This window comes from Equus quagga, chromosome 10 (genome assembly GCF_021613505.1).
Source record: "Equus quagga isolate Etosha38 chromosome 10, UCLA_HA_Equagga_1.0, whole genome shotgun sequence".
Lineage (NCBI taxonomy): Eukaryota > Metazoa > Chordata > Mammalia > Perissodactyla > Equidae > Equus > Equus quagga.
In genome coordinates this window covers 45427717-45452674 of record NC_060276.1, presented here as the reverse complement: position 1 = coordinate 45452674, position 24958 = coordinate 45427717, and the positions used below count along the sequence as shown (strand labels likewise).

At 37.9% G+C, this 24958-nt stretch overlaps 1 protein-coding gene across 3 annotated transcripts in view; it reads left to right on the top strand.

The window, feature by feature from the left end:
* DIAPH2 (diaphanous related formin 2) overlaps window positions 1-24958 on the top strand; it is an 817147-nt gene that overhangs the window by 517665 nt on the left and 274524 nt on the right. For all 3 annotated transcript variants that reach the window (XM_046673034.1, XM_046673033.1, XM_046673032.1), the window contains one exon: window positions 3757-3881. In XM_046673034.1, the coding sequence (XP_046528990.1) occupies window positions 3757-3881 (125 nt within the window). The remainder of the gene's footprint in view (window positions 1-3756; window positions 3882-24958) is intronic.

Sequence of the window (24958 nt, the reverse complement as noted above, 5' to 3'; positions counted from 1 at the left end):
CCATGCCTGTCCTCAAGTATAAGTGACATGCCCTTGTGCCAGGTGGGTGCAGATTTTGTCTCAAGTTGCTGGCCTTCCAGGTGCTAGAGACACTGCTTTACATTTACAATTTCCTGAGAAGACACCGTTTGGCTCGTATCACACCCCTGCTTGAGAGCAGTACATACACCTCATAGAGTTTTTGTGAGGATCAAATGAGTTAATACATAGAACTACTTAGAATAATGTCTAGCACATAGTAAGTACTCAGTAAATATTAGTTAAAAGCTTAAGTAATGACTAACCCTTATACCTTAGGAAGATTAGTTGAAGGAACTGGTTGGTTGTAGCCTGGACAGGTCAAGAAGATGCGAGTGATACCTTTCCTATAAACTGGGGAGTAGACTCGATCAGTGTTGCTACAAGGCAAAATGAGGACTAATGGGTAAGAAGAGTTCAAATAGGCTGATTTTGATTATAAGTCAACAAAAATGTTTCTAATCATACCAACTGTCACAAAGGGAATAAGCCACTTAGGATATAACGAATCCTCTGTTCTCGATCTAGTTTATGCACCACCCTAGCTTCACTGGGCACCCCTTCTGTGCCACCCTGCCCACAAAGCCTGGGCCACTTGTCTTGCTCGCCAACCAGAGCGGGAAGTAAACACCCCTTGAAACAGAATTTCACCCATGAGAGAATAGAAAAGGAGAAGCACCAGCGGTGAACTGCTCACCCCCTCTAACCAGCTCTTCCACGTTCCAGTTGTTTGGTTTGTCTTATCTGGAGACCAGGACTGACTACAGGATTAGGAAGGCCCAGTGCAGAATGAAAATGCAGGGCCCCATTTGAAAAATTATTAGGAATTTCAAAATGGCGACCACAAAGCATTAAACAAAGTACAGGGCTCTTTTAAGCGTGGGAGCCTGTGCAACTACACAGGTCACGTGCCCATGAAGTTGGCCCTGATGGAGACAGCCCGAGACACTAAACTGCCGGCTGTATTTTCTGTAAAACTGTGGCAGTTCAGTCACTTGCTGTCTCGTATTTGCTTTTGTCCCTTCTCCCTGGGATTATGCCCCACCCTCACTCCCCAATAAGGCCTTAACATGCAGGCTTTATTTTAGGCTCTGCTTTCCAGGAATGTGGACTATGACTCTGTGCAACCTGAGTTTTTACAACTTGAGAGGCTGGTCAAAATCCCCTTTACTGTCACTTCTAACTCGAAGATACCATAATTCCACCAATTTCAGGCTATACATTTTCTATAATGGTATTGTTTGTTTAATGCAGCCATAAATTTGCATGTGGGCTAGAATCCTTGGATTATTACATCTCTAGTATTTTATTCCCTTTTGTTCATGTATAATATTAATAATTCGTTACAGAGGAAGAGTAGGGGAGCCTAATAAAAAAAGGTGTCCCTTACTTCTCTTCCTCATCCCAGTGCCTCACTTTCCCATTTGTCGAAGCATTTCCTGCAACCCTGCCTTCTCTACATATTATTAGACAGACTTCAACTTCCTGTTTCCTTTCCATACTTGCATAATAATTGATGTGGTAACTTTCAGTCATTATGATTGTATCTAACCTCTACCTGCACATTCAGTTGCAGAAGTAGGCATACATTTAAATCAGAACCAAAAATTATTGAGATACACATATTCATTCAACAAACCTTTAATGGGTACATGCGTGATGAGTACTGACGGAAAAGCGAATTAGATAGATAGATACGGATTAGAAGTAGATACGGATCTCACCTCTAAGTAGCTTGAGTTTTTATAGTGGAGACTGTTTATGTACACGAAACAAAAATAAGTCTCGTTCAAAGCAAAAAGTGATGTGTGGAAGATCACTTAACAAAAGTGCCTGTAAATGGTAGAGAATCTGGACTAGAGCTCTGGAGGGATTTATGGAGGACTAAAGATTCAACATGTGGAACTGAGGTGGACAGATTTCTGGAAAATATTGTTCTATTCAGAATTCACCTTTAGAGTAAAACGCAATTTCACTGGATTAAAAACACTGTCTCTTGTTATTTGAGACAACTAGACTTTTGTGTGCAGAGAAACTTGATTAGGGTGTTTCTGTATTGAAACTTCAGAAGATGAATTTTCATCATCATCCCCTTTTTACTACTGGAATTGCTATTGCTTTTGTTGGGGGATTACTATTGCGACCTAAACCTGGCCGAAAGTTATTATGAGTTCATTTCTTCCATGAAACCTAAGTGACGTAAACAACTCGTCAATTTATATCTTCAGCTTTTCAGTCAAGAAAAGGAGGAAGGAAAACCTTTTGAATGATTAGCGAGAATCTACTGGAAAAACCCAAGTGAAAAGCTTCAGTTTTAAAGTCAGAATGATTTCCTCCACAGCAAACTCATTCTTTAAATAAGGGAAGCAATGATTCCCAAGCCATTAGCAAATTTTTGGCAAGACAAGACTCTCTTAAACTTCTCCAGTAAAGAATAATTTCCAAGATGTTGTCAGATCTAAACAAATGGAACTAAATTGGACAGAACTTTGGGGACTGACAGAGTAATAGAAAAAAAAAAATGATTTGTCTTTAGTGTTGGTGTTTGATTTTCAGTGTCTTGAATTTCCATGTATATTTAGGGCAATTTCTCCTCATTGAGTTATAAAGGTGTGTTTGTCAGTGTGATGAATTTGGATCAGTAGGGTTTGGCTGAAATTTGCCAGAAGGTAGATTTTGTCAGTCTCTTCAATTTTTCATTGTAATTCTGATATGCCTCTGAATGAGACCAAAATTTACTTTAAAAAACAATAGAAAACAATTGTAATATTATTCTATTTCTGTTTCACGGTCCTTTAATGAAAAGAGCAGTGTTTCAGAGGCCTGGATTGAAAAACCAATGTTGCAGGCTACATATCAAATTCTAATACTTAGCTTGTCTTTTCACCTAAAACCCTGCCCAGTGCTGTTGATATTGATAGAAGTGTCTTCATACATAATTGGCCTTCATGCAGGAATGGAGTATGTATAAAATGGTATAAGTTAAAAAAAAAACCTCTGTGAAAAGAAGGCATCATAAGAGATCTGGAAAGTGTGCATGTATTTAAGAGCAGTTTGAATAGAATACTTAAAATTATTGGTTGTCAATGAGAAGAGAAAAAGAAAAGTGCAGAGAATGTTAGGGGTAATTAAAGCAACTAATGATAGTGTGTGAGTGCACGCTGAAGCTTTGGGGGTGTGTCTGTGCATATGCATTTGCTGGGGTTTGCTCTAAATTCTCTCTATTTATCAACAGCTATTTTTCACATCTCTGCGAGTATGAAAATCACTGAAGACCGGAACTTTTACCGTAGATGTTGGTTTATAAAAACCAAGATATTTCAACAAAAGAAAAATATTTGATCCTTTTATGTAATTTAACCTTAAATCATTTATATAGCCAAGAACATGCATTAATAAGATACAATCTCTTTGAACCATAGTTTCTCTTTAATCTTCAAATTAGATTTTAAAGAATGAAATATTAGTAATTCCATCAATGAATTTAAATAGAAATGGATTCATTTGAACTAATGGCTGAATAAAATGGTGACATTCCCATATTAAACATGATGATTCGGTGTATTATATTACACATTTTCACTTATTTCATGGAGGATAGAATTTTTATGAGCAGTAATTCAGAAAAATGTGAGTTGACTTCACGGAATTAAAAAAGTACTTTGATACTGTTTTCTTTTGGTTGTTTTGTGGAACACCTGATAAAATATTCTAAACGCTTTGCACATTGTTCTTTAGTTTCAGCTCAAATTCTCAAGAGCAACCTTGGAGCAATGGAACAGCAAATTCTTCATCTGGAACGTGACATCAAGAAATTCCCCCAATCAGAAAATCAACATGATAAGTTTGTGGAAAAGATGACGATATCCTTTATTTGTTTAAGCATTTCATTTGTTCATTTCTGTGTGTGTCTGTTTGTGTATCTGTCTCTCTATCCATCTATTTACTATGTGGTTAGTTCTAAACTTACCGGTCTGTTTATACTGTCTGGATGAATTTGTGTATAGGCTGTGTTTATATCTGCAGCATAAATTTTAGTTCATGGTTTTTCGAATCAGGTAGACTAGGGAAGAGAACAACTGTATAAGAAAAGATGCCGTTTCTCAAAGGAGAATTTCATTTGAAGGTCCACAAGATCTGAGAGGTAAGTCTTACGAAGCTTGATCAGACACGAAACAGAACAAAGAATCTCCTTATGTAACCAGTTGCTTAAAGGAAATGATCAACAGGAGAAGAATTTTGTTTGAGATTTTTCTTTTTTCTCTTGGTGTGCGTGCAAGTATTCTCCGAAGGCACGTGTATTTTCAAGGGCAGAGTATGACTATTATCAGTAGACTGAAAGGATTGTGAGGATAAAATGGACGCGTGGATGGATGGATGGATGGCCTGATGAGTAGATTGTATATTTAAATAAATCGTAGTAGCTATCTATATCACATTAAGCATTTCCTGCTAAATAAATGCTTTTAAACTTTGATTTTTACATAGAGTATATTCATATAAATTACAGAAATATATGAAAGGAGGACTTGACAAATAGCATTTAGCTTGAATTGTTTAATGTTAAATCTGGTGTCTAAAGATAAACTACATTGGAGCTGGTATTTTTTTCTCTATTTTCGTTTTCAAGAGTTAAAGCTATATCCTCCTCTTCTGGGTTTAAATAAATATCTTGAACTGCAGATTGATTCACCATTTTAGATCTCTAGAGGGAATAAATACTGTAAATTCTTTATCTGATAATAAGTAAATTCCTTCAACAACTCTATGGCAGTCACCTTGTTTCAAGGTTAAATCTATTGCCTTTTTCTTCTATGATATGCTTTCTTTCCTGCCCAACTTGGAAGTGAACGGTACTAAAGTCGAATTACTTGAGAATGGCAATTTAGATTTACGTGACAATTTTTTTTCTTTCTCAGTCTTTTGGTTCATGAATTAATACCCTGTTTCGTGTGGTCCTTTAGTGATGCTGAGTACTTTCATAAATAGGAATATTAGAAACATAAATTTCTGGGTAATTAGAGGCAGGAAATCCTCAAAAATAACCTTGGATTGCATAACTGCTCACATTGGGATACTTAATGTGAAGATTTAACTTTACTGCTGATTAGATTTTTCTTTCAAATATGTTATATTGTCCTGTGGCTGGAAACACTGCCTACATTTTTCAACTTTTGATTTTGGTTCTTGCCTCATATATTTGAATTTAATTCCCAATCCCCTTGTTCTTTCTAACATTTTTCTTCTACAGTTGGCTTATGGCCACACAACAGCTTGCAACATTGAGGAGTCTTTGTTGCTCATTTAGAAAAAGAAAAGTAATTTCAAACCCTCATGAACTTGGCCTAGACTCTTTATTTTATTTCTCTCTTTATGCAGGTAATTAAGCACTTTAAAATGAAAATCCAGAGCCTTCTGTATCTGTATTTTACAGATGAATGGTTATTCTTCATTTAAGTGGCACTAAAGTGTGACTATTTGTCCACAAGGGGATTGAAAACTATATTAAAATGTATGGGGCTGTTGCTTTGCATATCATGTTTTTTTGAAAAAACAAAATATACGGCAATTTATTTTAGAGGAAAAGTTCGAATATTGAGTTGAGTTGGTTAAAAAATCCAAATTAGTGAATTACGATGATAGAACCTGTTACTCAAATTGTTCTTGCTTTGGAAGGCTCCTTGGGCCCCCATTGAGAGTTTCAACCTTCTAGAAAATGACAAACAAAGTGCATGATCATCATATGGATCTATATTATATGAATTCTGGTGCCTACTTAGCATTTTTTTCTAGTTCTCTGGCAGTTCAAAAGAGAAGGATATTTTATTGCGGAATACTTGATTCTGTTTTAAAATTAGAATCATGAGTTTCTTTCTAGTATAGGATTCTTTGTACTGGATGATCTTTCCAATCTTTCTGGCCCCTGCCAATAAATTGTTTTGCTTCCGGTCATTACCCTTTAAACTGAATAACTACAGGCACAAGTATGGGAATAGTTTCCCTTGAAAGTAACCTTAACTACTTAAACAGTAATCTCTCTGCAAGGACTGTGAGTTCAAAAACTGAATAGCACTGCCACACCTCTGGGCTTTCAGAACAGCATCAGTGCTGGAGTTAGCAGCAATTGCATGAGACTAGACATCAACTAATATGCAGGTTGAATATTCACCAACTCCAGGTTGGACTATGTCCCATAGCACCATATGGGACTTACTCTTTCACAGTATTGATTGAACACTTATAATATGCTAAACATTGCCAGGCCGTGAAAATACAACAGAGCACAAAATAGAAAACTTGACCTCAAGCTGCTGACAGTCTGGCATTTACACGCTTCCCTGTCTTGCTGTCCCCATGGTTGAGGTCATGTCTGGTGTGTTAATTTCTGTATGTCGGTCATGATGCGCAGCACCTGCCAACATGTCGGCACTCACTATGTGTTGAATCACAGAACGTTATAGCTGGAGACAATGGAGATCATCTCGTCCAAGTTTCTGCTTTTACTCAGCACTTCAGAAGGGAACAGTGGTAGGCTGTGCTTATAGTTATAAAACTTTTCTTCATATATATCTTCTTAGGATCTGGAGTAACATTGAGTCACCTTTGTAGAGCATGCATGTACAGTGTAACCAGTTTTGGAAGGAATACTCCACACCTAAGAATAGCCAGTGACTTTAGAAAGAAGCTCATCACCTCTGTCTGCCTTTTTCTCCTCAAATCGGTTGCTTGTTCTGACTCAAAAAAATAGATGGAAAGAATAAAATAAGGAAAACTAACTTTATACAAAATACCATTTTATACAAAATGGGGAGAATGGAGAAAATTCTCTTATAAATTGTAGTAGGGAGGATCAAAGAGTGTGGTCTATAATGGAGATATATATATATAGTGCTATATATATTGAAACACGTATTGTTTAAAAATCTAGATAACCATGTGGGGAAATTATTAATAATATCCTGAATTTTTTAGAAAGCAAAGTTCTTTGTATTCTTCATGCTGCTATTATGCTCATCATAATAGTATTGCAAGTTTCTAGTTCAATTGTTTGTACGGTGAATTGAAATAGAATCTATAAATGATGACAATCACTCTTATTTATTGAATGTTTACTATTGTAGGGGAGGAAGAGAATTCCTCTGCCCATTCTAGATCCTTCTGGCTGGTCTACAAATTAAATTGACATGAGACAGAATAATAGGAGAAAATCAAACAAAGCTTTGTAACATGTATACATGGGAGAAAGCCCGGAAAACTGGGTAACTCGCCAAAATGGCCAAGGCTGCCAGCTTAAATACCATCTTTAGCTAAAGACAAAGGAGGGTGTTGGGGGTAGTGGTTTGGGGCTTCAAAGGGGAGGAAGGCCATTCCCATGGAGATGGAAAAGCAGATATTTGGTAGATACGAGGGGCTTAGCAAGGACCCTCACGGTCTATCCATACCCAGAGTAATCTATGGTGATGGCCTGTCCTGGGGACAGGCCATTTATCTTAAATTTCTTTTAGGCAATTAGAGGGGGAGGTCAAAGTTTCTTTCAGAGTCTTTTGTTCTTAAAAATAATCAAGGCAAGGCACAGAGACACATTTTGGGGTGGCCAATTCTAATCCCCCACATTATGTATCAGACACTGCCTACTTTTACATACTTAAGCTTTTGAAAAGTGTTCTTTTATTAAATGAGGAGTATTTTCCATATCTGATGATGAAATTGACCACCATTGTTTCTGTGTCATTGTAGTGAGCTCAAGTTGTGTCAGGGTAACTTCAATAACTGGTAAAGTTATTTGCCATGGCCCTGTTGTTTTTAATTCATCAATTTCTAGAGGTCATCATTTTTTATCTTTTAAGGTTACCAGGAATTACATAGTCTGTGCCTGTGTGTAGCACCTATTGCAAATATTGGTTTGGTAATGTTCAGAATCACATGTGGTTTCAAAGTTTTGAAAAATAACCCATGCTTAAGGGAGGTGAGAGGGAACATTGGGAATAGACTTCTTGATCACTAGGCCTGTTCTCTTTGACTTGACGTTATATGTAGATTCTGATTTTTGCAGCTTTTCTTTTCTTGACCAGCGTGACTGCGAAAGTTTCTTCTTTTAAAAAATTTTTGAATTTTATTTGTGTTTATTTATTCTCCCCACAGCCCCAGTACATAGTTGTATATTCTAGTTGTAAGTCCTTCCAGTTCTTTTGTGCAAGCTGCTGCCACAGCATGGCTACTGACAGATGACTGGTGTGGTTCCATGCCTGGGAACCAAATCCAGGCCATGGAAGCAGAGTGCACCAAATTTTAACTGCTAGGCCATCAGGGCTGGCTCTCTTTCTTTCTTTTTTTTTTTTTTTTTTCTGTCTTTTTTTTTTTCCTGTGTTTTTTCTTTTTTTTTTTTTTTAAGATTGGCACCTGAGCTAACATGTGTTGCCAAACTTCTTTTTTTCTTCGTCTTCTTCTCCCCAAAGCCCCCCAGTACATATTTCTGTATTCTACTTGTAGGTCCTTCTGGTTGTGCTGTGTGGGACACTGCCTCAGCATGGCCTGATGAGCAGTGCCATATCCATGCCCAGGATCCGAACTGGTGAAACCCTGGGCCACTGAAGCAGAACATGCAAAGTTAACTACTCAGCCACGGGGCTGGTACCCCCCCCCCTTTTTTTTTTTTTTAAATCAAAGCATCACTTTTGCTTACTGCTCCTTGCTTTTTCCAACAGGAAAGAAGACCATTCTTAAAAGAGAGCTTCTTAGACTTTTAAATATGTGTTGTGGTCCATTCTTAACATCTTAAATTGTCTAAAAAGTACACTAACCACCATGTTGACTTTACTGCTTATATCCTGTTGACAAATTTCTTACAACATTTACTCACATAGATTTTGTCAATAGCAGGGCTGTTTATTGCCCAAAATCGGCTTAGTTTTTTTATTGACTGCTGGCTAAATCATTTCACCAACTGGAGGACAGGGAACGACTGAGCAGTAGGGGCACCATTAACACATTGACAAGAAGAGCGGACAGAATGTTAATGACATTAACACCCTGTCAACTAACTATCAACACCTGGGATCTCCTCATAGTGGGAGGGAGAGCCATCTGAAGTGGTTAAAAATCAAGTTACTGAGGAAGCACATTGTCCTTCTCAGACAATTCAAAACAGATTTGGGGTCTCCACTGCACTGCAATTATGTGAATTTTTATTCCACTATTCTTTATTATGAGAATAATTTTTAGAAAGATGAAAAAACAGAGTTATTAGTCAACCATGGCAACATTAATCGCTTCTGAGAGCATGCCAGTAACAGGTTTTAGTGAGATGATCAGCCACATTTTGTAAAGTAGATGCCATATGAAACTGACAAAACAAAAACAAAAAGAAACCTCAAGAGCAAAGCTGTTTTTCGTTTTTCTGTGAATGTGGTAACCCAAGCTATTTTCTAGCTCCCAAAAGAAAAAATCGAGAACTTCAGACTAGACTGGAGGGAAGTTAACTGGCTCTGACTCTCTCTCCTTACCTTCAGTTGCCTGCTGGTCTCAGACTCAGAAAATTAGGAAGTTCAAAGCAAAACTTTCTTTATGAAAGTGCACAAGGAGAGAGGAGGCAGGATAAACAAACAAACGAACAAAAAAGCCTGGTCAGTAATGGACTTAACGCAGACACTGAAATGTATCCATTGTGTTTTAGAAAACCACATGGGGAGAAGATTGCTTTTTGAAAAAGGAAGACTGTTAGCAGTCCTTGAAATGTACACTCTTTGTAATGGTATTGGGAGTTTTTTTAGTTCAATTATTTGTGCACTGATTTGAAATAGAAAGTGTAATCATTTATAATAATCAAAATAAAAATGATAATAAAATAGTAATAATAGCAACTGTGTAGTGAATGTCATGTGCCGTTGACAGTGCTAGGAACAAATATATATATACACACACGTACATAGATATACATATAATCTCGAGTGATCTAGAAAGCAATCCTGTGAGGTAGGGACTATTGTTAACCCCATTTTAAATATGTGAAGATTGAGGCTACAGCGCTTCAAAGTTTCAACCATGTGTGTACGTAGTAAGTCCGGTTAATGAGGGCCAGGATTCAAGTCTTGGTGTTTCAGACTCCAAGCCTTGTGCTCCTAACCATGGTATTGTTCTGCCTCCAAGATCAGAAAGCTTCGTAAATCTGAGATGAATTCCATTCACTGTGAAACTATTTACTGCTTCCTTTCCAATCTCCTTCAAATGGGAAATGTTTTCTTTTTGAGAGGTTTGTAAACTAATTTAAAAATTAGCTGCTCACTTACACCATCTCCAGAAAGCCTTCCTTAATCATAGCAATCAAAATTAATTTCCCTATCCCCTGTGTTCTCATAACATTTTAATACTTAGATTATTGTACTCGCTGGCTTGCCTCTACTCGACTTATGTGCATGTCTGTTTTACATGCTAGGTTATAAAATCTTTTGAGATACAGACTCTTATTCATCCTTGAGTACTCTACAGTAAGCCTAGCACAATGCTTTATAGAAAGTTATCTTAATAAATTTTTATTTAAATAGGTTAGAGTTCATTGGATAATGATTAATGTTAAACAACATTCTGGCAAGTAAATAGACAATATTAGCATGTTGTCCTGGCGTAACACAAAAGAAAGGAAGCTAACATGTTTCCAATGTTATTCCTTTGTTAAGTTTTGATTTAAAATGCAGGTATGAAGAATTATATCTAAAACTCTTAGAAATCCCATTCTGAGAAACTGTCTGAATGGAGCACGTTTTCTTAGGGTCGGTCAGCACAAAATTTTCTGTTTGAGGAGTCCTGCTTGTTTGACCTTCAGCCTGAAATTACACAGACTGTGAGCTACATTTTTCAAACTTGGTTGAGGGAATTGATAGACATGTGGTGCACGATGCTGCTGGTGAGAAAAGAACATACGTCTTGCTTAGAGGGTGCTTTATAAACTCTTTCAGGCCTCTAGAGACTCATCTTGGAAGTCATCTTTTTCAGAAAATAAATTGGGACATAATTTGTCTGAAAGAGTTGATATAGCCCCAACCTGACACGTTCTCGTCATTCCCACCAGAAGCTAAGTTCTAAGATATTAAAAACCTTTCTATGGGATTTATTCATATTGAGTAGAAATAATTTTTTTAAAAAGCTTGAAAAAAATCAATGACCAAAACACGATAAATTGTGTTTTTGTGTATGCACATGTACCAGAGAACATGTAGCATGTACACATATCTATATCTGTATCTGTAGACACAGATGTGATTTAAAGCCATTTCAGCATTTACAAGAGCATAAATTAGATATAATAGCAATGAATCTATGAGCTCATTTCCTTTGCTTTGGTTGAAAATTTACTGAAACTTTTTATTTTCAATTATGAAGGGCATGTGATGTATATTAAATACATAGTTTATAGGCAATGATAGTGATGTTAGTATAACTATTCCAGTAATATACTCTTGCAGAAAAATCTCAGTCGTACTATTATCATAATGTAGAAAAATATGCTAGTATCCTTTTCTTTAATACAAGTCTGTTGAGTTATTTCTAGTTAGGATCTGTTCGAGATATAGCTTATGGAAATTATAGCAAGTAAACTTAGCTTTTCATTAAACATTGTCTGTTCTTTTCTTCTGGTTTCAAATTTTAAGATATAGGAAGTGAATTAGCTTTAGAAGGTGAAGACTGAAAAAAATGCAAGAAAAGAAGGCAAGTTAGTATGTTTAGTAATGATGTAATGGTGCTCTCCTTTGTGTTGCAAAGGTAAAATAGTATCATAAGCTCTTACATTGTCCAAATTCATTAGTGAAGTTAGAAATGGAAAGAAAGGGGCTGGCCCCATGTCCGAGTGGTTAACTTCACATACTTTGCTTCGGCGGCCCAGGTTTTCACCCGTTCAGATCCTGGGTGTGGACCTAGCACCACTCATCAAGCCATGCTGAGGCAGCATCCCACAGAGCACAACCAGAAGGACCTACAACTAGAATATACAACTGTGTACCAGGATGCTTTGGGGAGAAGAAGAAAAGAAAAAAAAAAAGAAATGGGGGGGTGTGGCCCAGTGGCTCAGTGGTTAAGTTCGCATGTTCTGCTTCAGCGGCCTGGGGTTCACCGGTTCAGATCCCAGGTGCAGACATGGCACCACTTGGCAAGCCGTGGTGTGGTAGGCATCCCACATATAAAGTGGAGGAAGATGGTCACGGCTGTTAGCTCAGGGCCAGTCTTCCTCAGCAAAAAGAGGAGGATTGGAAGCAGTTAGCTCAGGGCTAATCTTACTCAAAAAACAGAAAAAAGGAATGGAAAGAAATATATAAGTAACATCACTGAAAATTATCCAACTGAATTTTGATGATATATATATATCTCATAAGATATATATTTAGAGATATAATCACATTGAGAGGATTACATCTCAGCTACTCATTTAAAGCTAAGTGGTGAGAATGGAAAATCAATGAAATTTTTTTCTTTAAAAACTCTAGAAAAGCCTTCCAAAGATCATCGGCAAGAAAGAGAATAGGACCTAGTCACCAACTGATGTTGTTTGGGTAGAGAAATGTCATGAGTAACTGAGTTGTAAATGGTTCCAACGGGCAAATGTATGAACCCTCTTTACCTGATCAAAAGCAAATATTTACTAAATGACTTTTCTGTAGCTACGAAGGCATTATCCAATCTGTTCAATTACTAGATTCCTTTATCGTGGGCTGACTCCAAACCGGAAGAGACACTACTTCATCTTGCACACTGTTGAGAAATACTCTGTCCACAGATAAGTTCCATATATGTAAAAGTACTTTCCAACATTAATGTTCTGTACAAATGCAGAGCATTTTTATTAATCATTTGAATGAAAAGATATTTGGACTGAGTATGAATGGATCTGAGTTCTAGCCTTGGTCTTTCCAAACTTGGGAAAGATGCTGTTTCCCCATTTGTAGAACTGAAACAGTAATAGTTGCCTTGCCGACCTCACGTATGTTGTTACTAGGACTGCATATAATCATCACTTGGAACATGCTTTGTAAGGTAGAAAACCATATATGAGGTGTCATTTATCATTCTGCCCTAGACCTCACAAATGGGAAATAGATTATTTACCCCGAGGAAAACGTTCTTTATAAACAACCATGGTCTACTTTTGTCCAACTTCATTTTATTTGTTTTTCTAAAAATCTAAGTTCTATCAAAGTTTATTTCTTTTAGACTGACAGAGAAAAGATACATTCTTTAAAACGTAGTGAATACTTGCGGAGGAAGCAGGCTCTTTACACCTAATTATTCCAGAAGTTTCCATATGTTCGGTATTCAACAAATCCCTACCTTTTGCATTTTGGTAAAAGAGAGGAAGAGGCGACAAATGGGATTTGCAGATACTTGCATGCTCGATGAGAGGTGATATTCTAAATGCTAGGACACCTCTAGTGTAAGATCAAGCTACATTTTCTGCTTTCAAGAAAGAATGTAGTCAGGGAGGTAAAACCAACAGAGACAAGATAGCAACAAAGAAAACAAGATGATTTCATTGCTAATTGAATGTAGCACAGGCTAAAAATGAAATAAGCCTTTTAATATCCTTTCGTCTCTTTTTGGTCAGTGAGACAGCATTCCGGCTTTCACCACAGTTGGGAATTAACATTGCAACTTCATTATTTTGTTGGAAATATATTCTCAAACCAAGCAAAAGCCCCAGATGAAAAGTTAAATATGGAAATGCATTCCAAAGCCAAATGGAAATGACTTGTATATTATCCTTTGTTTTGCATTAACTATCTCCCTTAGCACAGATAATTAAGAACTGGCCATACCAACAGTTTCTCTAGGTTCAAAGATAAGTTTCTTTCCATGTTTTCATCAGTCAATTAGCATATATTTATTTAAGCAGCTACTGAAGATCCTAACACTATACTAGGTGCTGTGGGACTGAAGCATAAAAATAAAGTACAAAACATCCTCTCTGCTCTAAAGAAGCTTGATATTTAGTTAAGAGCATGCATATAAGAAACAAGTCGCTAAAAGGATGATGTTTGATAAAGTTGAATTGTGTGGCCTTGGTTGTAAATACATTAAGAGTTAACCAGGTTGGGGCGCTTGTGTTTTGGAGCAGCTTCATGGAGGAGGTAAGATTCCACTCCTGCAGAACATACGCTCTCTGGGTGCATGACGTTCACTGTGTTGGTTTTGTGGTCATCATCTTTTGTACTCACAGTGCCTGGCATGTAGTAGGGCTCACCATATGTTTGGTGAATGAATGAATGCATGGTTGGCTCTCTGCTGGCATTTTATTTCAGGGATATCGAAGTATCTCATAGAGATGGTAGTTAAAAATATTATGCTACGTCTTCTCATAGGTCATCCAAAACCTGATTCTATATGACTTTGAAATTCATTTAATGTCTTCATTTAAACAAACCCCAGAATAGCCAGTCGCTAATTATGTCTGATTAGATAAGTATTAAATTGATTTTCCGTTGCAAGAACTTGCCCAAACCGGACTGTATTCAGATATTCTGGGATTGGGTTGAAGGAGAATCAGAACTTAGGATGTGAAATGATCAACTAGACATGATAGGCCTTTTTGTGTGTACAAACATGATTTTTTATTACTAAACTTTGGTGATTCCTGTATTATAGAATTAAACAGCTTAAATTCACAGTGCGTGTTAAAAATGATTAGTTATAGGCATTGAGATGCCATATGATGGGGCACATGTATTAGGTTATCTAACATATTTGTCTAAAAATTCACATATCAATGCATAATTGACACAGAGAGTTTGCCCTCAGCTCTAGGTTTTATCTCCCTCTTACTCACACATATATTTAGTTATTTTTTTTAATTCCTGAATATATCTTGTGAACAAAGCATTAGGACTATGAGGTATTCAAAAATGAATAAGACATGGACCTTTGATTTCAGAAACATGTACATTTGTAAACAGAATCACCGATATACCCAAATGGCTTTAAGACAATATGGGGGGGCCGGCTCCGTGGCCGAGTGGTTAAGCTCACGCGCTCCACTGCGGCGGCCCAGGGTTCGGATCATGGGCGCGGACATGGCACCGCTCGTCAGGCCACGTTGAGGCGGCGTCCCACATCCCATAACTAGAAGGACCTGCAACTAAGATATGCAACTGTGTCGGGGGGGGAGGGGGGGTTGGGGAGATAAAGCAGAAAAACCAAAAAAGATTGACAACAGTTGTTAGTCCAGGTGCCAATCCTTAAAAAAAAAGGAAGATTGGCAACAGTTGTTAGCCAGGTGCCAATCTGTAAAAGAAAAAGAAAAAGAAAGTTATATGCAAGCATCGAAAAGTTGACTTTGCGTGTTATTTAAAAAAAAAGACAATATGGGTATGATAAATGCAATATACATGACGGAAAATTCATTCTATAAAATAATAAAACCTAGTACATCCATAGAGATTTTGTGTGCAAAGACAGTTCACATTCATCATCTTAGTAGTAATTCAGAGCAGTCGAAGATCACTTCTGACTGAAAACTTGGGGGGAGGTTTTATGGAGAATTACAGAGCAGACACAAGCGAAGACTCAATCAGTAAAGATCAAAAATGTGTTGAAAGAACATCAAGTAGGCCTGTTTCGTTGGGAGTAGTGAGAGTTATTGCTAGGAAAGAGTGAAAAATCAAATTCCGAAAGATCAAGAATATTGCTCCAAAGAGTTTGAACAGTATTTGGTGGGTTGTAAAGAGCTGAAAGGCAGATGACTCTTGTTCTCCTTCCAGCCACCATGTGGTATTGGCCTGAATGGGGTGATGCTTGCTCCCTGTCAACTACTGATCCAAGCAAGGACTAAAGCCAGACTTGGTTCCAATATTAGAAAGGTGTGTGTGCGTGTGTGTGTGCGCATGTACATGTGTGTGTCTGATGGAGCAGATGAATATTTTTTTACTTTGAATAATTCATTTAACTCCCCTATAGTTTGGATTTGGAATACAGTAAGAAGGACTTAACATTTGTATAGTATTTTATACTTTAAAAAGCTCTTTTATTTTCTCATGTCTCCTCTGAAATGTTCCATATCAAAAGCTACCATATTAAGTCTTGCACCTAGTTGATGATTTTTGAGGATTCATTGATTGCACAAATATTTATTTAGTGATTCTCACTATGTGCCAGGCAGTGTGCTGGGTGCTTGGAATACAGTGGGGAGCAAAGAAGACATGATGTAATGCTTACCCTTAGCGAGGTTTTAGTCTGGTGGGAGAGATAGACATTAAACAACTCCACCAGTGTCCATGGCAGATGACATGGAAGAGATTTATAGTGCCACGCCAATTGACAGCCTAGTTAGGGAGGGCTCTCTTGAGAAGGTAATGCTTGAGCTGAGATGTGAAGGATGGATAAGAATTCAGGGAAGAGGTGAAGACGAATCTTTACTTTTGCCTGTTTATGTATAGATGTTAAAAATGTTTGACGGCTTGTTACCTCGACAGTGATTTGATCAGTTGCAATTCTAATGCACGTAGTTTCTTCTCCATGCTCTTACTGGATTTGCACTCCTTGTGGAGTTTTAAAATTGGAGAGGTACAAATCTCTCAAATTGAACCAAATACTGCGGACATTTTATGTTTCAAAAACTATGTTAACTTTTTTCCCCCAAAGTTGCTTTTACTATTGGCTAGGGATTGAATGTGGGTATTTTTGAAAAGCTATGTTAAATTCAGTGGAAAACCTAAAGCTCTACTAACCTTGTGGGAGCTGGAATTTTTCAGCTAAAGAGGTTCGAATAGATTTAGATATTTATCCAAACCCAACTTTCAAACCACCAGAGATTTGCCCATTACTCGTTTACATAGAGCTTAACTACAGTGGTTTCCTCTTTCAACATTTACTTTTTTTATTTAAACAGCTTAATCGAGAGCTATAAAAACACTGGATCAGTCTTTTCAAATAAAAATGAAATGCAGCTGCCATGGGTTAGTCTTAAAGAAGAAACCCTGCTGCCTGCAGGAAGTTTAGGTGTTAAAATGATGGGTTTTTTAAATACCGAAAGATCTAGTTGGGATTTCAAGGTCATATCTTTGAATTACAAGTTTATAAAAACCTGGCAATTCTTTTGTTTTGTGGCATGTATGTGTGCACGCACAAGTGTGCTCATGCACGTGTGTGAAATACCAGAAAAGTAATGAGATTAACATTATTGATCTGTTAATTAAAGGAAGATTTCTGTAACTTTATTAACTCAATTCCCCTACACGTGGGACATATTGCTTCACTGTTTTTCTGCACATATTTTATCTGTTGTTATTTATGTTTTTCATAACATAAAATGCCAAGATGTGCTTAGCTTAATACTACTAATATTGATCCGAAATTCTTTAGACTTATGAATGATTGTTACCTGTTTTCCTTTTCTATAAGTCGTTGGTTTGCATTGAAGTCATAATGTTCTTAAGAATAAAGTATTTTAATACTCATTTCCTTTAGAGGAAATCAAAGTATCAGCTTTCAATAAATTAGCCTAAACACAGAAATTCAGGGAAATGAAATGATAATTCCAAGTTATGCAAATAAATACATTTAAGTACAAAGGGATCGTATTAGGCGATCTTGAATTTGAATGTTCCTTTCAGCTCTAAAAAAGTTCTTACACTCCTAATGCAATGTAGTGTATCCATCTTTGTTCTACTCAAACATTAAGTGCATAAATGTTGAACTAATTTCCTCCCTGATTCATTCTACCAGTATCAATAATATAATACTGTATTGTTATTCCTACTGGTAACAAACTAATCTGTTCATTCAGCAAATATTTACCAAATACCAACTATGTGCCCTGCCCTCTTTTTTCCACTGGGGATTCAGTGATGAGTAACTTAAAAAATATATACATCAATCTTTGAGCATATATTCTAGTGCAGCAGACAGTCAGAAAACAAATATGTAGTATAATACCAGAAAATGACAAGTAATAAGAAAAATAAAGATGGTCGCAGTGAGGGACGGAGAAAGTAAGAAGGAGAAAGGGTAGTTCTGAGGTGACATGTAGAAAACCTTATTGTATGTTGGAAAGCCGTTTAAGGATTGAAAAGAGGAGAGTGAGTTACAGAGAAGACGAAGACTAGATGATGAAGAAGGGAGGGTGTGGGGGTGGTGAATCAGGAGTTTGGTTTCAGATCTCTTCCGTTTGAGACACTGTTAGGCATCCACGTGGAGATGTAGAGCCTAGAATATTTGAATAGTTGAGCCTAGACTATAGGGGGACGATCCAACCTAGAGATAGAAATTTAGGAGACATTAGACTAGATAATATTACCTGGAGAGTACATTAGACAGAGAAGGAGAGGTCGAAGGACTAAGGTCTGGGCCACTCCAACATTTAGAAGTTAGCAAGATGAGAAGAATTTGAACCAAGAGGTGGAGAAACAGAAGGTAGCGCCAGTGTGGGAGGAGGAAACCAGAAAACTGTACTCGCCTGGAAGCCAAGTGAGGGAAATGTTTGAAGAAGGATCCTTTTGACCAGACTCATTTATTCTATGCATTGATTGAAATGGTATCATTGTGACTTTGTTAAATGAACATTCCTTAAGTAGAGCCCCCAGGGTATCAATGGTGGGCCAGTTCAACAAAAGACCACAAGGAAAGTTTATTGCTCACAGGTCCTGGAGGAAGTACACAGCAGCCTCAAGGGACCACATGGGAAGGGTACAGGTGAGGGAGCAGGAGAACCTGGGGCCTATGTCTTTATTAGGGTCCATGAGTGGAATGCTTTGGGGTTTCTGGGCTAAGGCCCGATTGGTCAATTCAAACCCAAAAGAGCCAGGTTTTGATAAGCCCCCTGGGGGGTCTTATCTAAGGCCCTGGGATGGGGGGAGACTGTTGTTCACAAGGCTTGCTGGGGAAGTCACATCAGGAACTTATGTTTACTTGTCACTCTGCGGGCTGTTACCTGGGGCATGCTCTTTGAGAGGAACTAGTGTCGTTTCAAGGCCACAGCAGGCCACTTGGCCACACAAAATAGATGCCGCAGCTGCGATATCATGGAGTAGTTTAGCTAAACTCTTGACAGGTATTATATGTAAGGTGTTGAACACAGACAGCAGAGAGGAACTAGTGACGTTGGAAGCTTCTAAGCGTTTTATTGACAAAATGTAGACTTATGTCATGCATTTCTTCTTTGACTTTGCTATTTGATTGGCTAGCGCACACCGAGAGTTATGTTAGATTTTTTCCTTCTATCGTAGCTGACTATGTTTCCAGATTAATCAAAATATCCCCATTAAGTTGTCAGTTAAATCACACATAATTGCCACGAGCCATTCATTTCATGTTTGTAGAATCCTCTGCATTAAAGGCTATGAAGTTCTTTGAACAAGTATTCAATGAAATCTCAATTATCTGGAATTCCAGTAGCATATATCTCTTTTATAGATAACCAGGATTTTCTAAGTTTGAGCATTAACCATTTGAATGCTGGAATCATACTTTATTTTTTTTAAGGAATAGCCTTCTAAAGTCCATTATTATATTGAAAAACAATAACATTATATTGGTGCTGGCATTTTATTAGGCGCAGTAACTGTCTTCTTATCTACCTCCATGAACAGAATGTTCCCACCGTAATTGAACCATAATCCTAATGATCTAAGTTTATCATCAATTCCCATGACGTGCTTTAGAAGTATTTGTCCTGGTGATGTGGTAGAACATGTTTAGAACATTTCTTTTCTCCATCCTATCTTGGGTCTGAGACTTCATTTCATTTGCTGCATTGAGGACACTATATTGAGGCAAAATGGCACATGTGCATGTGCCTTTGATGCCATCAGGGCACCTAGTCAGGTGGTTAATTACCCCTTGTACACATACATTTTAGAGAAGTTCCATGGCTTTAAGGCCCGTGTTACTGTCGGTTCTCCCTACTTCCTACCCTTTAGGAATTCAGGGGTGGTCAATCTTCTGTCTCTTTAGAATTACTCTACTTTTGTGGCTGGCCTCGTGGTATAGTGGTTAAGTTTGGTGCACTCCACTTAGGCAGCCCGGGTTCATGGGTTTGGATCCTGGGTTTCAACCTACACCACTCAACAGCCATGCTGTGGCGGTGACCCACATACAAATAGAGGAAGATTGGCACAGATGTTAGCTCAGGCCTAATCTTCCTCAAGAAAAAAAAGGAGAATTGGCAACAGATAATGTAGCTCAGGGTGACTCTTCCTCAGCAAAAAAGAAAAGAAAAGAAATTACGTTACTCTCTGTTGTTGATATATACTATCCCTATTATTGCTCTTAATTTCTGCAAGTGTTATTCCATCATTATTTTTGTTTCAGTCCCTCATCAATCCAGATCAGTACAGAATAAGAACATCAAAGCTGGAGGCAGCTGACAGTAGTGGAGATGAGAAATGCACTCAAAACATGCTCTGCTCTCTTGGTAGGAAGCTAGGGCATTGCACGGTCAGAGAGGAGTAGCGCATTAATAAGATTGGTCGGCCAGTGACATGCAGAATGACTGAGAAAAGAGAGACTGAAAACAGGAATATCAGTTAAGAAAGTCAAACATTTTCTGTGTGCCAGGCACTGTTCTGGGCCCTTCAGGTAGAGAGATTAATGAGACAGACAAGGTCCCTGTTCTCATGGAGCTTAAATTATAGTTGGGTTGGGGCTGGGAAGAGGAGCGGGGATTCAGTGCTATGAGTGCTAAATGCTGCTGAAGGAAATAAAACAGCTAGGGTGCTGTTTTAGATTGGGAGCGCAGGAAAGGCTTTTTTGTGACATTTGAACTGAGGCCTAAAATATACAAAGGTTCCAGCCATGCAGAGGTCTGGGTAAAAGCATTTGGGGCAGGGAGAAGAGCTTGTTCAAAACTGTGAAAATGGAAATCAGCTTTGTAGGTTCAAGAAACAGAAAGAAGGCCAACATGGTTGGTGTGTGGTTAACAAAGGGGAAATTAAGAGAAGTGAAAACTGAGAACCAGATAGGAAACAGATCTTACAGGTCCTTATTGTCCAGGATAAGGAGTTTGGCTATAACTGTACCAACGCGGGTGTTGAGAGGTGTCACTATTGCTTTTGAGTTGAGTTTTAACTAGCCAGTTCTCTAAATGAGTTAGTCAGCATTTAGGATTAACCCTAGCTAAGAGCTAGAGATCTCGTGGAGAATAAGTCATAGTTCTTGCCCCAAAGGAGCTTACAGTATAAATAATATATTCTGTTGATTAACAAAATATGAGAATTTTGCCCACAACTTTGGAAGAACAAATATTGGCTATTTTCTTTTTTGTTTTATGGAAATTATGTTGTCTCGTAAGGATCTGTTGGCAGCATTTATTTCGACGATGGATTTTGGAAGTGTGAGTTTCATTCACGCTCCCTTTGGACAGTATTATCTTCGTGTGCAGTGCCTGAGAATTAGTGCAATGACTGTCATCGTCCTTATTGGAACACCGCCAGGACATCTGGCATGATGTCTCTTATAAAGCAGCTATGCCATCTTCCTCCAAACAAACGGTTCTTTGGTGATTGGATATCCTGTAACTTCTCCACTTATGTAATTCTCTGCCATAATCTAATTTGTAAAGTGGAGTGGGAGAAAAGAGAAAATTTAGAAAGAAACAGAGCACACCAACCTTTTGTCCTCCTGGTAAAGCATCTCACATCTCAATTTGTATTGTTTCAGTAAAGTAGAAAACAAAAAAATATTATAAATATAGTTTTTATTTTGTCACTCTTGCTTGAGTTTTTTGGGCCAAGACATGCTTTTAATTGTCAAATCTGTGTTGGCTTTACCTTTAAAGAAAAATCACTATACTTTGCTGTATTTGTCAAGAATGACAGGCTAATTCTTTGAGCCAAAACAGTGGACATGAAATGTAATTTTTGTTGATTTTCTGAAGTGTAGCACAACTTATTTTTTGACACATCCTTTGCTGTGGTTAAGATTCCCATGGCATAGAACAAATTGCTTATTTTCAGGTTGCAAAGTGTAGCTAATCTACAAGAATAAGCTTTCTAGTATCTGCTATCAAGCCAAGAAATGATGTTACACCAGAAACGTGCACAAATAAAAGAAACGATTTTCTTATACAGGATGCTGCCACTTGGACCGTACATAGAGTTGATTTGTAATATAAATTAACTCCAATTATCGATTGTTCCATCTGACTTTGTACACATTAAGAATCTGCAGAGTTTCCAAGTTATTAATAATAAGAATGCTGTGTATGAAATGTAATGGGGTGCGTCAGCTGGATTCGAGTGAGATATTACAGTAAATGTTGCTCAGCTTTACCATCTGTCACATATTCCTTTTGCATAATATTTTAATCCATTAAAATGTGTCTTTTTTTCTTTTAAAAAATCAACCTACTTCGGTTATAGCGAAAGAGCTTTAAGGATTAGTCTCTGACCACTGACCTTTCTCGTGTTCTAAGTTCTTTTTTTTTTTAACGTTTTTTTTGTCTTTGTGCCCTCATTGAGATGAAAAATGACGATCCCTAGAAATAGAATGTGCCAAGCTCCCAGGAACACTGCTAACAAGTAGTCAGTCCCATTAACTTCTTAACTTCTCAGACGAGAACTAAATTTGGCCATGAGATATTGGTTCTGAAATGACTTGTTCTCAGGAGGAGTGATTGAATGAAATTAGGACTTGCTTTTACTAAGTGGAATGGAAAACTCATGTCACAGCGTGTCACTTCCTGCTTAGTGAATAAGATATTCCCTGGGGTTAAATGAGGCACTTTATATACATACCTCTTTTAGGACGCCTGGACCCCATTGATTTCCTTGTGACCTCAGTGTGCAGAATAGTACCCCTGTGACTTAAAAGACTTCCTGTATAACCAAACTGTCCAGCGTTGACCCTCAAAATAGTTCACTCACCTGGGAGGGTCTAGTTCAAAATAGTCACCTCCTTCTAGTGAGAACGTCAACTCTTGCACCCTGTTAGCTCGCCACTCTCAGGCCACTCAATGAAAGGAACTTACATGTCATTTAGAGCCATTTACCAAATGAACCATTGTGGCCTGAAAAAGTTGAACACTATTGGCCCTGGCAATTTACCATAATCGAAGAGTTCCGGCAGAAAATATACAAGTTCTGATTTCTTGCTAATCTGTGTTTGTGCATTGTTGCTCTTGGCAGCTCCCTAGGTTATTTTGAGTAGCCTACTCTTCTGTTCCTGCCCTTGTTATTAATTTGTAAAATGAAGCAAATTACTGACCCTTGAATTGTGCTATTACACATGCTTGAGTAATTTCATTTCATTTATGAAGAACTTCATTTCATTTATTTATTATTTACACTCTACCTACTTCCAGAACAGTGTGTACTGGCTTATTTTTAAATCATTCTAATTCAAACCAACTGAGTATTTTTCCAAGTCCTATCCTGAAGAAGACTTTATGTCATCATACATTATTTCACATTTACTGTGCTATGGTGAAATGTTGATTATTATAGCATTTCTCTGGCCACCTAAAAAGAACTAGATTAACAAAGCGTCATGCCTGGCGTCTAATATCCCTTCTTTTGAGATGGTATAGTCTATTGGGAAAGAATACGATACTTAGATTAGATTTATGTGCCTATTTCTATCAATTATGTGACCTTGGGAAAGTCACTTGCCATCTCTTGCTCGAATTTACTCAGTTTTGAAAGCAGCGGTTAATGCTCATCTCCCCCAAACTTAAAAGGTTATGATGATCAGAGCAGTAAATATCAGTTGCAGGTAAAGTGTTTAAGTCCCATTTTTCCCCCATTATCAACACCAGGTAGAGTAACTGTCAGTTGAGTTGACATTATCAGGCTTCTCTCATGTATCCAGGCACTGTTCAGACCAATGAGGGAGAGAGATGGCAGGACAGACTCCCTATATTGAGGAGCCCACAGTGTCGTGGGGGAAAAAGCCAAGCACACAACAATTGTGATAAAATTCCTGATGGAATCAGTGGCACAAATCAGATATACAAAAGTGTCATAGCTGGCAGGAAGTGGAATCTTTGAACTCTGACCAGAGGACAGGAAACAGGTGAAAAATTTGGATAAAACAAGATAATGTGTGGGAAATTCCTTCAAAAACTCTTTGTAGATAAGACACAATCTTGTCATCAGTGTCATTTATTTGTTTATTTTTTTTTTGAGAAAGATTAGCCCCGAGCTCACATCCGCCGCCAATCCTCCTCTTTTTGCTGAGGAAGACTAGCCCTGAGCTAACATCTGAGCCCATCTTCCTCTACTACATATGTGGGACGCCTGCCGCAGCATGGCTTGATAAGCGGTGGGTAGGTCTGTACCCGGGATCCGAACCGGTGAACCCCGGGCCACCAAAGCTGAGTGCGCGAACTTAACTGCTGTGCCACTGGGCCGGCCCCTCATTTATTTATTGTCACAGACATTAGTATAGTATTTGCTATATGCTGGACCCTGTTCTAAATGTTTTATGATAGTAACTCATTTAATCCTGTTAACAACCACAGTTCGGTAGGTGCTATTAACTTCATTTACGTGATAAAAAAATTTGGTACAGAGGGGCTAAGTTGCCCAAGGTTACATAGCTGCTAAGTGGCAGAGCTGATTTTGAACCCGAGCAGTTGGGCTCTGGAAGTGGCACCCTTAACCAGGTTTGCTATGCTGCTCCTCCATCACCCATTGACGGAGAAGTTGCCACCTTTGCTTGAATCCAGTGCTAGAATCTCTCTATGACATTCTGACAAGGGGTCATTTTGATCTCTGTTTGAGTACCTAGAGAAATGACAAGGACCTAACCAGCTCTTGAAACAGCCAGGCACATTTGTGGACAGCTGTAATTACCAGAAAGTTGTGAATTGGAGCCAAAATCTGCTTTTTCTGTGACTTCCACCCATTGATCCTATGTCTCCTTTCTGACACCACACAGTCTAATTCTTCTTCCACATATGACTGTTAAAGTATCAAAACATTTCCCATGCCTCCTGTTTGAATTCTGCATTGTCTTTTCTGTTTGC